We start from the raw sequence: 14,618 nt of genomic DNA, 5'->3' as shown, positions 1-14,618 counted from the left end.
TTATTTATGTTAATTTTTGCGATCTGAAATATGTGTATTTTTTGTGCGGACATGATGCAAATTTTACCAGTTTACGACCTGCGTTGTCAATATGGCCAGTTAAACTGGTTTAACTGCATGGAGTGGACCAGCATACACAGTTGTACAGTATTACCAGTATACACACTTTTCACAGTAACACTGGCAACCACAATTTCACAGTAAAATCAATGCACAGTTTCAGTTTGTCCAGTTCAACCAATATAAGCAGTGACAATAATCCAGTTTGAACTGGCCCCGTTTGCAAACTTTTTCAGTAGGGTATGTATAGCACAAGGAGTGTAATAGACCATTTGCAGTCCTCCCAAGCGCCCCGGCGCGCGCGCGAGGAATCTTGGGATCGGTGTTCTGTCGGCCCCCGTCGTCTGGCTGCTCTCCGTTGGAATCGCATCACCTCGCTCTAGACATACTTTTCATCTTCGTTGTTTATACTTAATAATCCTCTTTTTTATCTACTCCAGTGTATTTTTCTTGTTCATAAGTGTATCTATTTCGTTCAGCGCTTTGTATTTCTTCTGTATATTACGTGTTTTTGTGCATATTCCATCGTTTTCGACGCGGCCGTCGACGGACACCACGCCGCTTCGTTCGCCGCTCCCGGGGTGAGTACTGACTGTTGCCGTTACGCTCTATCCCGCTCCTAGGCCGTTCATTTAACTCGTGTGCGGTCGCGAGAGAGCAGTTTCGAACATCACTACAAATGTCACCGCTGTAAGCAGAGAAATAAAGTAGTCATCACGAAGCGAAGGCCGACATGCCTTCGCTTCGTGATGCGCTCGCCCTGTGAAATGTGAGCGTGGGATATCGAGTACTGCTTGCGTGCTCAACATTCGGGACGGTGCTTTGTCGTTGCGATCTTTTTGCCCTTCGGACGCTTGCGAAGCTGTACCAGCGGTCGGCGTGCCTCGGCAGCGCTCGTCAACAACCGTCCGCGCGGCGTCACTTTTCTCGCGTTCGCTGACCGTCCGCGAGCGCCGGTGATTCATCGTCGCGGCTGGTATGCGTATGTAGTACATCGCATAGCTTCACAATCGCTCTTAACAGCGGTTGTGAGTTGAGCGGGCCCTTAGCAAGCGAGTTATGTCAGCAACTGCAACTTTGAAACTGATGGTCACTTCACTTATTTATTTCACTATTCGAGATGTCAGCTGAATGTAGTATCTTCTTAGGTCACCCTCAGAAGCCACATGACGGGCGGTACAACCTGCTGTGTACCGGGCTGTGCCCACACCACTCTCACTGCCAAGCATGTGTCCTGGAATCGCTTTCCGAAGAACAGCCATCTACGCAACATTTGGGTACAGCGAATCAACAGGAAAGGTATTTACCATATTTTTTTACTTGTTATCTACACTTTCCTGACAATGATCAGGAAGGTACAGTGTGTGTACTGTCCGACGTGGCCCAAGTCATTTTACCCATATGTACAACATACCTGCGAAACACATTTTTTTTAAAAATAAAAATAGCATTCATTATTTTTGACCTATAAGTGCAACATACGACTGAAACAAAAAAGACAATCTCAAAGAATCCCAGATGTTGCATGTGCCCTTTTCACTCTCTTGGCCACTTCCACCTGCACCGACATACCAATATTTGATTGCATCGCAGGAATGTCGCTTCATCTCACTACCCTACAGCTAAAGCAAAGATACTCTCACAGTGCTTCTATCATTTTCAGCGTGCATCCACTCCAGGTTTGTTAGGCATAAACTATGTGCTTGTTCTTAGTGCCCGCTGCACAATGGTACTGGAAGTGTTTAGAAGGCGGTGGGGTGACGATGGGGGAGGAGGAGAACTGAATTCTACCCCCTTGCCCGGATAGTTTACTGACGCCCCTGTTCAGACGCCACGGCTGCTGCATCCATTCTTACCACTGAGATTGAGTTGCACTTGCTCCAAAGTTGAATGGGTGAATCTTAATATGGTGCTAACTGCTTCTTTTGCATGCAGGTACCACTGGACGGTTCTCTCTGTGGACGCCAACCTCTGACAGCAGAATATGCGGCGCTCATTTTAACGAAACTGGGAGAAAGAAGTACGAGGACAAAGCTCCCCGGTTTTTTCCAACCAGGACATTTCCGAAGTGTATGTTATTTGCCTATTTTTGTTTCTTTCTGCAATAGTTGTTTTTCCCTGCTTATATTCTTGCTTGTGATCACTGTATACATGGGTCGTTTCTCACGTGAGCTACGTCACTGCTGGTGGCGTCTGGTGATTTGTGGACAGCGGTGCTACCCAGTGAGCATGGCGAAATACGTGACCTACGGAAGCAATCATCGCTCTCATAGAAAAAGACGGAGCTTCAAGCAATCGTAATGTCAGATTTTGTAGAGCTGCAGACATAATAACAATGTTTTGTCTGAATACATGAGATCTCTCAACGGCTAGACGACGCAAATGGACTGCAATCGAAAAGAGGTTTTGCGACGTGCGGTTAAGTAGCATCAAGGATATCACTGAAACTGAAAAAGTATAACATTCTCGTCCGTCATTAAATTTGCAGTGGGAATAGGTGGCATATAAACCTACTGACTGCCTTTTTCAAGGATTTGGCTTGGCTTAGCTAGCTTGCTGCTCAAGGCACCAGGGGATGTCGCTCTGCTGCCTTCATCTCTGATGGCCCCAAATGACAGCTTTTAATCCAGCTCTCTCGTTGTGGAAAGTAGTGAAGGCTCTGCATGTTTCCTGTCGTACATTGAAGTGCCAGCTCATCTCGACTCTAAATAACAGCAGTGTGTTTGAACGGTACCAGACGATGCTTCTTTATATTTCCGACTGCTCTATCTGACACAGTCGGTCACAATGCAAGAGGACTTCAGCGAGCTGGAAAACACTCTCTTAGCACATAGAAAAACATAGGAGAAAATGTACCAACATGAATTCTAGAAATATTTTGAGCGAAAACTGACGTCAGGTGCAAGGACTCTATAATTACTGTCCACCGTGTTTGCTTGACTAGGCAGCTTCCTAGTGACCATTCAAGCAGATAGAGTTGGACATGCCTTGTCAGGAGTTTGCGGTCGTAATATGCTTGAGCCAACTGCTTTGTAAGAAGTTGCAGCTGTGCATATCGTTCGTGTCACAAATGGAAACACATATGAATGCGGAAATATAATTATGTTTAATAAAGGGCCCTTTAGGCAAGTATGGACAGCCTAAGATGGCACCGAATATAGTCGATTTCACAGTAACATGGCAGGTGGCAGACTCTATAACCCCTGTGAACTGATTGAAGTGTTGAAGTCAAATGTATGTGACAGCTCTTTACTAGAGAAGTGTACTCTGATTGGCTCGCTTGGGACAAACCTTTTGTTGTGTGCCAAACTATGTTGAATAAGGATATAAACTTTGTTCCCTTCTTTTATACGCCGGTGGCTGTTGAATGCACTTCGTCTCAGAAAGAACTGCAACAATCGCTATTTGGCTACAACATTCCAGACCAGCTACCAAAGGGTAGAAACAGTGACCGCTATTGATCCAGCTGAGCTCTTGGTTGTTTGACATGTTATGTGCTCCGTACAGTGTAAGCTGTGCCCTGTGCTAGACAGAATTCCAGCCGGTATGTAATGCTTATAAAATAATTGCGTGAACAATTGCCTTATCCTTGCCTGCAGATGTTGCGGCCTGCCCAAAGGTCCCAAACATGATCTGCGCAAGGAAGCGCCATGCGCTGCAGCCGCTGCCGGCCTACTTTCTGTCGGACCTTGACCTGGCACAGACCGTGACCCTGCCTGCTAGCCAGGAGCCAGCACAACCCGGCAGCCCCTTGGCCTCCGCTGGTGCCCCTGACACTGATGATGTAATAGCTAGCGGTAAGCTCCTAACATTGAGCATCAGTGTTGCTCGTCTGTTTATTTGGCATCCCTGTCAACTGTGCAGCAGTCCCGATAGGTGCATGGAACACTTACATGCAGTACGTCGAACTTTACAAACTGTACTAACTCAGTCACCGCTGGCTATAGCACGCAAGTTGTGGCCGTTCCATACTCGCAGCACCATATGGCACGGTGCACTCTAAGATACCGCACATGCAAGGTACCCGCGGAGTTGTTCTTTCAGATTGCGGTCACACCCTCACTTCATTGTCTGCCAGGTACAAAGGAGATGCTGCCACAGCCCTGCTTGCATGTTATTTGCCTCAAGATCCAGATTGAAAAGTGGGGACACATGCTTTTGTTTATCCATTGTTTCCTACAAGACAAGCGGCGATTCTCTGGCGTCCACAAAAAAACCATCCCCACTTTTGTTATGGAGCACGGGCAAGGCTATGCATGCTCTTAGAATTCGCAGTTGACTCCAATGCATGCGCACGAACGCTGCACCGGAGCCTCTCAGGGCTTCGAGTTAGCGTCCGCAGCATTCTCCGTGCTCCAAGTAAGTGTAGAACAAAGCTTAGTTCCGCATTTCCCCGCAGCACCCCTGACGATCGGATCTCAAGGCGAATAGCCAGCATTCCCATTATAGCTCCTTCGTGTGGAACAGAGCAGCATTAAAGAGGTCATAAACCGACTCAGTTACTTCTGCTAAATGCTGCTGTCGCACAATAAAGCTTGAGAACAAGCAATATTCTGCTCTTCCTCACAGCCAGGTAAAATAATCACATGATTACTGTTAGGGGTTAGCTGCTACTGTTGGCGCAGTGATTAGACACAAGCCCAAGCCCCAATAGTTACCATGGCATTGATTGTAACCAAATAGTCAGGTGCTCACTCAGTGCTTGGGTCCAGTTCATAAGCCGTCTGTATTCAAGTGTCGTCACCCTGGTGTGAACCCTAGGCTTTCTCAACATTGTGATTTCTGACTGTAAATTAGCCTTCTATTCCTCAGAATATAACCTTGGCAGGGGAGCCTCTGGTTTGTGGTATATAGATTATTATATAGATTATATTTGTGCTACAGACGTCAGTATGCTTGTATGAGGTGCAGAACATCCAAATGCATATCGTTTCTTGGCCCCTTTAACATGTGATGCTTTTTTTGTATGGCACATGATATGCTATTTGGCAGAGCCAAGGCAATTACAAGGAGAAAGCCTAGTTTTTTGTTTTGATATTTGACTGCAAAAATGATGTGATATTTATTTTGCTATCTCCCCATCTGGCAGACCACCAGTACAGCATCACAGGATGTATCGATCAAGCCCTGCGTGATCGCATCAGGCAGCTAGAGGAGCTCGCTTCTGCAAACGAGAAACTGCGCAAGGACAACGACCGTCTACAGAAAGAAAATGAAGCTCTGCGGAAGAAAGTAGCCCATCTTGAGGAGATGTATGACAAAGCAGAGGAGGTCATCGATGCTACAATCCCCTTTCAGAACTTCACGCTCACAGCCGTGCAACAGGACCCAAAGAAACTGGCCTTCTACACGGGATTCGACTCCCTGGAGAGATTTCTCGCCTTTTACAAGTTTGTTCAGGCAGGTTATGAAGCTCACAAGGAAAGTCAAGGTCCGCAGAGAAGGTCACCTTATCTATCCATGGATGATCAGCTGCTGCTCGTGTTGTCCCGCCTGAGGGTGGGACTTTTGGAGCAGGACCTTGCATACCGGTTTCGTATCCACATCAGCACAGTCAGCCGGGTGTGGACATTCTGGATTGGTTACCTAGCGGACTACCTTGCTCAACTCAACTACTGGCCGTCGCGACAGGTTGTGAACAAGCACATGCCGGAGTGCTTCATCGAGGCGTATCCATCGACGAGAGTCATTCTGGATTGCACGGAAATCTTCATCGAGACACCTAGCGACTTCAGGGTGCAGAGTGATACCTACTCAAGCTACAAGTGCCACAACACTGCCAAGGGACTGCTGGGCATCACCCCCAATGGGTTCGTGTCGTTCGTGAGCGACCTTGCCCCTGGCCGCGTCTCTGACAAAGCCCTGACCGCATGTTCCGGGCTATGCAACCTTCTTGAGCCCGGAGACTCTGTCATGGCGGACAGAGGCTTTTTGATCACTGAAGAGGTCGAAGCTGCAGGGGCTAACCTGAACATTCCACCTTTCCTTGGGGGAAGGCTACAGCTCTCCCTGGAGGACGAAGCGAAAACTAGGGCGATTGCGAAGGTCCGGATCCACGTGGAACGAGTGATTGGACAAATGAAGTGTTTTCGAATCTTGAGGGGTACTTTCCCAAACAGTATGAGCAAGAGCCTGGACTCTATCTGGAAGGTCTGTGCTTTGCTGTGCAATTTCACGAGAGAGCCACTGCTCAGTCGAAGCTAGAGCTGCAGTCTTGTGGCTTCGTAGATGGTCGTGGAGAAAAAAGAGGCCATATCTCTCTATCTAGCTCACTTCAGCTCCGGCAACTTTTTGTGCCCACACGCCCTCATGACCCATGACGACCATTAGCACCGACTACGGCCCTCGGGACTTTCCTCTACCCAACGAAATGGACTCACAACCCACCGAGGCCACGCTGGCTTCTCCCGCTGTCTGAAGCTTACCGCTCAATGCACCACCCACAGCCGGTGCAACCACTCCTGCCGTCACGTCGCTTCTTGATGCACCACTTGTTGCCGCGTGAATTCAACCTGCGGTCTTTACTCAGAATCCATTCTCCATCCTCGGCGACGATGATCCCGAAAGCAAGTTGTCGCCCCTCAACAACAGTTGCCACATCCGCACTGCCGCCAATGAAACGAAGCGTGCTCGTGGCATTTTTTTCTTCGGCGCCGCTGCGACTAAGCTTACCACCTCACCCCGGTGCATCCAACGTGACTCGAACCCTGACTCGTTCCCCCTGGAGGACGGATGGCATCCTGTCTCTCGCCGACGTAAGGCGGCCCCGCCCGCGGCGCCTCCAGCAGCATCGTTCTGCAGTGAGTTCTCCCACACTGTCATTCTACGGCCGGCCAAACCATGCCGCATCATGGACGGGGTCTTTCTTGCCATTGACTCTGCAGTTGCTGCACAGATAGACCTCAGGTCTCCTACACCATTGCAGCCCCCTACCAAGTGAGGTACCTCGACTGCAGTAATCAACTTGCAGTTGATGCTGCTTTGTCTCAAGTGTGCGATGCATTCCTCAATGTAACATACATCCCGATCGGCACTCTGCAGGTCTCCGTGCAAGGCTACGAGGCCATTCGCCGTGGCCAGGTTCGCGGATTCATAAAAAAAGTCTGGCGACCTGGATTCTGCGTCCTAAAAAACCTTCATTGCCGGAAATCTGCTATCCTCCAGGCCGGTCCTCTCACAAACTCTGGGTCGGCACTCATTACATTCGACGGCACCAGCCTCGCGTTGCCCAGTGCCCCAACAGCACCCAAGCCAACGGCACAACACAGCGTCGTCAGTTGCCTTCATCAACATCCAAAGAGAAGCCGGCGTCACCACCAGTGACGCCTGAAACTAGCTCCTGCTCAGCAAGCTGTGCTGTTATCTGCGCCCAAAGCCCTCATCGCAGCACCGAGGTCTGCGAAGCAGAAGACTGACTCCCGCCCGGTGCTCGCCACAAAACTCCTAACGCCGGCACACAACATCACCGCCGACCTCACACAAGTCCCAACATCAGAACCGCCTCGGACCACCTTCGCAGAATCAGCGAGAGCTGTCAACAGCACTAGTGAGACGCCTGCCCTACTTCCGTCAGGGTCAGACTTTACTGGCTTGCAACAACAAATCACCCTTTTCACAAAACAAATGCTGGCAGCCACGCAGCGAATTCCGACGATGCAAAACTCGCTGTTTACTCTCGTGGATACCTGCACCCGTGCAGTAATCGGGCGCCTCGCGATGCAGGGCATCATTCCGTTCGGCGGCCCCCCACTATCACCACGCAAACATGGTTAGCGCCCCCAGGATTGTTCAGTGGAACTGTTGCTCGCTTAAACAGAAGAAGGCAGACTTCATCGAAAAATTTTATCTTCACTCGTCATCCGACATGGCCGCTGCGTTTGCTCTACAAGAAATCAACGGCCCCCTCCCTTCTTTGCCACAGTACGATGGACTTGCTCCGAACATTGAGACTAGTGCCCCCTTGCCTTGGATTCGTTCCGCCCTGTACGTTCATCGATCAGTGTGCTTCACTCTTCTCGACACCTCACAGAGGTGCTCTGCAATGACCAGCGTTACGGGTTGCCGCCAATTCCTCAACGGCCCGTTTTTCTCTTCTCTGTCTATGTGGCTCCAGACACATCGCTAAACCGCTGGACAAGGCAGCCGCTAAACATCCCTTTTTTTAAGCACTTCGCCCGTCTTTATCCAAAAGACGACGTTCCCGTTTGCGGTGATCTTAATGCCAAACACACGCATGGGGCTACGACATTGACCTTCCCCACGGCACGCGGCTTCTTGCAGACCTCACAGGGCTGAAACTTTCGTTCCTCAACATCCCAGACACCCCCACACGTATCAAACAATCCTCCCAACAGCAGGACACCTGCCCCGACTTTACCTGTGCTCGTTACCCTCGACGCTGGAGATGGCATGTCGCCGGCGACCGCCTCGGCGGTGATCACCTCCCCATTATTTTACGCTACGACTTCCTATCCGCAACCCTATCTCACTGTCGCGCCTGCTGCGACACATTCTTCACTAAGTGGGACAACTTCCGAGCAGCTCTTTCTTCTGTCATGGAACTTGCTGGCTTTTCCGACATTATACAAGCTATCCAGTCCGCCCACAAGTCTGCCACAAAGCGGCTAACCGTACCGGACGATGCCGCTTTGACGAGCATTTACTTACTGGACCGCCGCATTCACCTGTTGGCCTGTTACCGCCGTTCTCGCAGACCACGACGACTCCTCAAACCTTCACATAAACTCCAAAAGACTATCTCGTGCTACACTTCGGAACTCGCTTCCAACTGCTGGACTTCCCTGTGCAGATCCATCTCCGGCAATAGCCATCTTTCGAAAGTTTGAAGGCTCCTCCGTTCTCTCCTCGGGGACCACAAACCTAGGCAATTTGCTGCCACTGTTGCCCTTCGCAAAGGTGTCTCTCCCGAGGAGCTAGCTGAACGGGCCTCGGACGTCTTTTTTCCGCAACCAGCGCAACATGACTCTGGATGCTACACTTGTGTTCACCCTGTCACCAAGCTCTTGGGATGGATTGCCCGTTCACCCTCCACTCGCAGTGCACCTGGCCCCCAACAACGTCACAGTCGGGCAACTTCAGAACCTCCCTACGGCACTCAAGGAAACCATACTCGCCGAGATCAACCAGGTGACTCCAGACTACTGAAGCCCCAGGAGTCCCTGATCGCTGCCACTTGTCTCATTCGCCCTGGAAGCTCCCGAGAAGATTAAAAGCTTTTCCTCTTTTTATGCCCAAACAGCAGGGCAGATATGGTGGCCACTTCTTTGGTCGTTAAATAAATGTTTCAAAGCAAAGGTAGATGGTCATGATGAAAGAAATCAAGGACGTTAGGATTCCTGTCAGAAGTACTCAACGCAATAAAATGTTGTCCAAACTTGCCAGGTTTTAATTTTAGATTGGTTGCACACTACACGACAGAGTAGCGAGCATTTGATTATTCTTAATTTTTAACTAGGACTGATTAAATTAATTTCAATACTTTTGGATGTTTTATTTTAATACACACATATCCTCTAAAAAGGGCGGAAATGTAGTGGTTAATAAAGAAAAATAGACGTAATGGTGGGGCCACAGTCGACTCCTAGCAGAACTGTTTGGTGGGGCAACAGGCAGACTGAGATTAAAGCCCCTCTATCCTGGGAAAAGTGGCGCCATTCATTGTTGTGGAAATTCTCGAGACACGTACCGTGTGCCACTTCTGGGAAGGACATGGCGTCTGAAATCTAGCTCAGTGCTGCGCTGTGTCGCCATGATCTTCCCAAGGGCTGCATGTTGCACGTGCCTCGTGCATCGACGCACTTTGCGCTACTTTTAAAACATGAAGGGGCTTTAACTGAGATGCCATTGCGTGTGCCACAGGCAAAAATTCAAGATGTTGAAAACAAGCTGTTGCATTGTAAATTGTGCGAATTACTAAAATTCTCCGTCAATATGCCCCAGCAAATGAAGATTAGAGGGTTTACAGATTAAACCAAAGGAAGATGTCTGTCACCCCAGAGGAAGAACATGTGGGGACCTTGACGTGCAACCAAAATTTCACCATCAATAGCGCTGAAATCAGTAACGACACTACCGTAAACCAATTTTGCTCCCAGGTGGGCCGCCGGAAGCGGCGTTGGTAGCCACAGCACATGGTCGTTGTTGGAACTTTCGCGCATAATGCAGAAGAGGATCATGCCCTCTTTAGGTGTCACACGCTCTCATACCATCTTTAGTGTTTGTGTGTATGGCGCGTGCTTTGGACGGTTTCACAACTGACGACCACGCGCATGCTAGGCTGTGAAGATTACACGCTGGGGCGTGGGTTTGTAAACAATGGAAAAGTGTATGAAATTTAGCATGCACAGTGCACAAACTCTATTTTCAGTACACAAATATTGCGACTACTATATCGGACAGAGGTACGCGCTACAGTTTGCAACAAATTCTTGTGCCGACATGAGCAGTCTGAGGCATTCCAACTACTTGTCATGACAGCCACTTTCAGTTCACAAAAGTTGGTTTATTATATGTTCTCCAAGTCTTTGGCATTAAAAATGAGGTTGATTCCTTTGTGACACTGCCGTGCCGGGCTGTGGCCGGCGGTGAAACTGCACAGCCCACCAGCGACGGCAAGCAACCAACTGAGCGTCCAGAGCTAGGAACCAAAAGGCACCTTTATCACACGAGGCAATGGCTTTTTACACAAGACGTGGGCACAGTGTTTGCAACCCGATTACCGAAAGTGTCCAAACTTGGCACTAGCACCGCCCGCAAAATCCCCCCTTTAGAATGTTCAAGGAGAGTATCGGACACCTTGGCTGTGAAAAAAAAACAAAGTTTTACAGATTGAGTCTCTTGGGAGCGACCACTTGTCTTCCAGAATGGGTTGAGTAGTGTCGGCCCGTACCATCACCACGAACACGTGGTGGTGATGCTGGACGAGGCACATCACGATGACGCGAGTAGACAGGTCCACCTGAGGCCGAACCGTCGACGGAAGCTAGGGGTGACGCCGGCCTCGGAGAGACACAACAGCACCTGCCGCAGGCGTTGGTCATGTTCCTTTTTCGTTCTGCCGAAGACTAGGATGTCGTCGACCATGTTGACCAATCCGTCTAGGACTTCCAAGATCCACGCCACCTGTCGCTGGAAAAACTCAGGGGCCGACGTGATGCCAAATGGGAGTCGGCAAAAGCAATAACGCCCATACGGCGTAATGAACATCGTAAGCTCTTGAGAGTCCTTGGAAAGCTTGACCTGATGGAAGCTTGAGGTAACTTTGAGCTTCGAGAAGACTGCCGCATCGCCCAGAAGTCCCAGGACTTGATCGACGGTGGGGAGCACATGACGTTCTCTCGGGACAACTTGATTTAATTTTGTAAAGTCGATACAGACACGGTAACCTCCCGACGACTTTGGAACCATGAACAGTCCAGCGTCCCGAGGTGTGGGGTTGGTGACACGCCGAATGGCTCCGTCTTGCTCCAGTTTGGCCAGTTCTGTTTGCACCACCTCGCGCAGGGGTATCGGTATGCGGCATGGAACACTAAGTGAAAACGGAACCGCATCCGGGCGTAGCCGAATCTTGTACTCCTCCTTGAGCGTGCCGAGACCTCTGAAAAGTCCCTGCGGTGCCGGCACTTTCATGTCGTCCAAGAACTTTACCACACCCAGAGCCTGGATGGCTGGGAACCCGAGCAGGGGCATAGAGAGGGACTTGATCACGTACAGACGCTGATGACCGGTCTTGCCTCGCCACAGGAGGGTAGCCATGAAGTACCCAATGACTTTTAGCGACTGGTCTCCTGGTGCTGTCAGCAGGTCGTCGACCTTGTCCAGATGATGAGGTAAGTTCGGGAAGGCTTCCGAAACAGCAGACGCCTCCGCGCCGGAATCTACCTTGAATATCGCCGTGTAGTTGTCGACATTGACCTCAACGTACTTGGCCTTGGCCTTCTCAGTCTCGAGGATTGCGTGGAGCGGTAAGGAACGCCACCCTTGCTCTGCTTTCGTTTCCGAGCGCAACAGACGTCCGCGAAGTGGCCCTTCTTCTTGCAATAATTGCACAGAGACTGCCGAGCAGGACAGTCTGAGCGTGTGTGGGGGGCCCGACTGCAGTAGCTGCAGGAACCTGGGTCGTTATCGCCAAGTGAAGACACTGCTGATGCGTCGTCTGACCGTTTTGTTGTCTTGCGTTGGTGCGTCGGACCATGACAAGACTTGGTGGCGTCAACGTTGACGGTGACCTGGACACTCTCGACTCCCGCGAGCAGTTTTTTTCTTTTTCGGCGTCTTCGATCTGCCTCACCTGCGTCCACGCGTCCTTGAGGCTGAGCTTGGCTTTCCAGCAGAGCTGGCCGGACAGGCGTTCGTCGCAAAGACCAACAACGAACCGGTCGCGAACCAGGCGTTCTTCGACTTTGGGGGACGGGTAGTTGCACCCACTTGACAAGCTTGCAGAGCTCGGCGTAGTAACTGTCGACGCTCTCTCCCGGCTGCTGAACCCGCTCGTGGAACCTCGAGGACTCTTACACCTCGTTGACGGGGTACAGGAAGTGTTCCGAGAAGCGCTTGACCACCGTGTTGTAGTTGTTCAGGGAGGCGGCGTTCAAGCCGAACATGTCGAGAAGGACCCGAGCCTCGGGGCCCATGCAGTAGAGAAGTGTCCGCACCTGAATGTCCGGTGGTGCTTGGCGAAGTACGGAGGCATAAGCGTACTCCTCGAGTTGCGTAAACCGGGTAGGCCAAGAACCGGTGTTGTCGAAGTCGAAACCAGCAGGCTGACGTACGGAGCCGCCCACCCACGCGGGCAGTGTTTGCAACCCGATTACCAAAAGTGTCCAAACTTGGCACTAGAACCGCCCACAACAGACACTACAATTTTATGATCAACACTCAGTCTTTCCGATATTTAAAAAAAAAGTCTGTCAGGCGTGGCACCATAACGTTCACCCAGAGTGCCTCATCAAAGGGCACCCGTGTGACCCAGCAGTCTTTCGCCCAGTCAACAACAAGGTCACACCACTCCAGTCCTGTGAGCGCAAGTTGTCCTGTCACCTGGTAGTAGTGCTTGTGCTTTTTGTCGACACTCTTGTCCGCATGGATAAACTCCACAAACCCTCTGCTCATCACCTCCTCGAAGGTCGTCAGGTTCGCATCTATCGCCCGTGACACGGTCTTCACTTCGACTAGTCCGTACTCCTGTATATCTTCGTCCCAGACCAGCCCGTCTGGTGATGCCCCCAGCATGGGGAAGGCCAGGGTTGATGCAAAGGCCAACACTGAAGACTTGGACCTTTTGCTTGGCCTTGTAGCGCTTCAGAGCAGCCGCCTCATTCTGAAGTCCCGCCCTCATGTGACGTGTCGTGCCATGTCCGCCCGAGAAAATCGTCCTGAGAAACTTTTCGTTCACGGGTGCTTGTCGTTTGACGATGTCTCCGAACTGTGATGCCGTGATCCTTTTCTCACGTTCCGTGTGCCACAGCATACTTCTGCTTTGGCCACGTGTCTGTTCCTCCAGGTGCTGAGCTTGTGTAAGAGTCAGGGTGCATGGATCGCTTGGTGGCATCTGGTGATTCCAGCACTCTTTTATGGGCAAGCTGATCCGTGCTGCAGAGGCCCCATCATCCGTGTTCGAGTGCTCCTGAACCTTCCTTGGCAAGGGTGTGAAGGCAGCTTCTTCCATCACGTCCGCAAACATTGGGAATATTCCCTTCTCAATGAAATCTGTATGCAGCCTCTTGACGGTTGCCTGCGCCACGTCCACATGCACTTCCGTGGTTTTTCTCGCACTCTTCGCCTTGTTGCTAGAGTCGTGCTTGACGAATTCTAGTTCGTTGAACGACACCGTACTTGCACCTCTCTTTGAAGATGGGCCCCACTGCCTTGCTCCCTCAGTGCAGGCCAGAGCATCCGGGATGTAGGACCTTCCCTCCCTTATCAGGTCTAGCATGTGCCAAAGCAGTGCTGCCACATGCTTGCACACACCGCCTTGTCCAGCCTTGCAGGAACAGGAAGCCTTGCTGACCTGCCCATCTTGGCAGAGCACAGCATGCACTGCGTATCGCTTCGTAAGGGTCATGGAAGCCTCCACGTTAGCCTTGACAATTGTCTCTGATGCACTTGTGGTGTGGAGGAAGATGTTCTGCACTTTGTGGGCCTTGAACATTTTGTAGCCAGAACTTGTGTGCTTCTGTGCTCCAGCTGCTTGGCCATGCCCTTGGATGTGGCTTTCCGAGAATGCGGAAGGAAAGTCCTTCAGCTGCTTGGTCCAAGGTCCTGCTGGAAGTGGTAGCTCTTGCGGCTCTGGTACATCCCGTGTCGCCATAGCCTTCCCTGAAAAAAAAGGCAGCTCAGTCAGCGTTTTAAAAGGAGGACGGAAATTTGACCAACACAGTTTTTTAATGGGTTTGGTGTTGTTTTGACAGAATTAACCTAAACTTGCGAAGTAAGAGTTCATCTAGGGTAACAACCCCTCAAAAAAAGCCTGCTGTAAACTTTGTGCTAAAAAAAGAGCGTTTGCTATTAGGCAAACATGCCAGCTTTTGTAATCTACA

At 50.6% G+C, this 14,618-nt stretch overlaps 1 protein-coding gene across 2 annotated transcripts; it reads left to right on the top strand.

Moving 5' to 3' along the window:
- The first annotated feature begins 321 nt into the window (after window positions 1-321).
- On the top strand, window positions 322-9,450 carry LOC121835929. 2 transcript variants are annotated; one of them, XR_006077715.1, is made up of 7 exons: window positions 322-641; window positions 1,209-1,359; window positions 1,996-2,130; window positions 3,660-3,857; window positions 5,150-6,860; window positions 6,945-6,996; window positions 7,102-9,450. XR_006077715.1 is itself a non-coding variant. In XM_042290483.1 (5 exons), the coding sequence occupies exons 2-5, from the start codon at window positions 1,227-1,229 to the stop codon at window positions 6,262-6,264; spliced, it is 1,581 nt and encodes a 526-aa protein (XP_042146417.1). In that variant the 5' UTR covers window positions 322-641; window positions 1,209-1,226; the 3' UTR covers window positions 6,265-9,450. The 2 variants fall into 2 exon arrangements, 1 of the variants encoding a protein (XP_042146417.1); XM_042290483.1 differs by having other exon boundaries at window positions 5,150-9,450.
- The last annotated feature ends 5,168 nt before the right edge of the window (window positions 9,451-14,618 follow it).

This window comes from Ixodes scapularis, unplaced genomic scaffold (genome assembly GCF_016920785.2).
Source record: "Ixodes scapularis isolate PalLabHiFi unplaced genomic scaffold, ASM1692078v2 PGA_scaffold1__304_contigs__length_218370807, whole genome shotgun sequence".
In the NCBI taxonomy this organism is placed as follows: domain Eukaryota; kingdom Metazoa; phylum Arthropoda; class Arachnida; order Ixodida; family Ixodidae; genus Ixodes; species Ixodes scapularis.
Note: the sequence above shows the minus strand (reverse complement) of the source record. Positions and strands in the feature narration are given on the sequence as shown.

Coding starts and splice junctions, on each gene's coding strand:
- LOC121835929 (XM_042290483.1), top strand. CDS start 1,227: ATGACGGGCGGTACAACCTGCTGTGTACCGGGCTGTGCCCACACCACT. Junction 2,131..3,659: donor AACCAGGACATTTCCGAAGT/GTATGTTATTTG, acceptor CCTTGCCTGCAG/ATGTTGCGGCCTGCCCAAAG. Junction 3,858..5,149: donor TGATGATGTAATAGCTAGCG/GTAAGCTCCTAA, acceptor CCCATCTGGCAG/ACCACCAGTACAGCATCACA.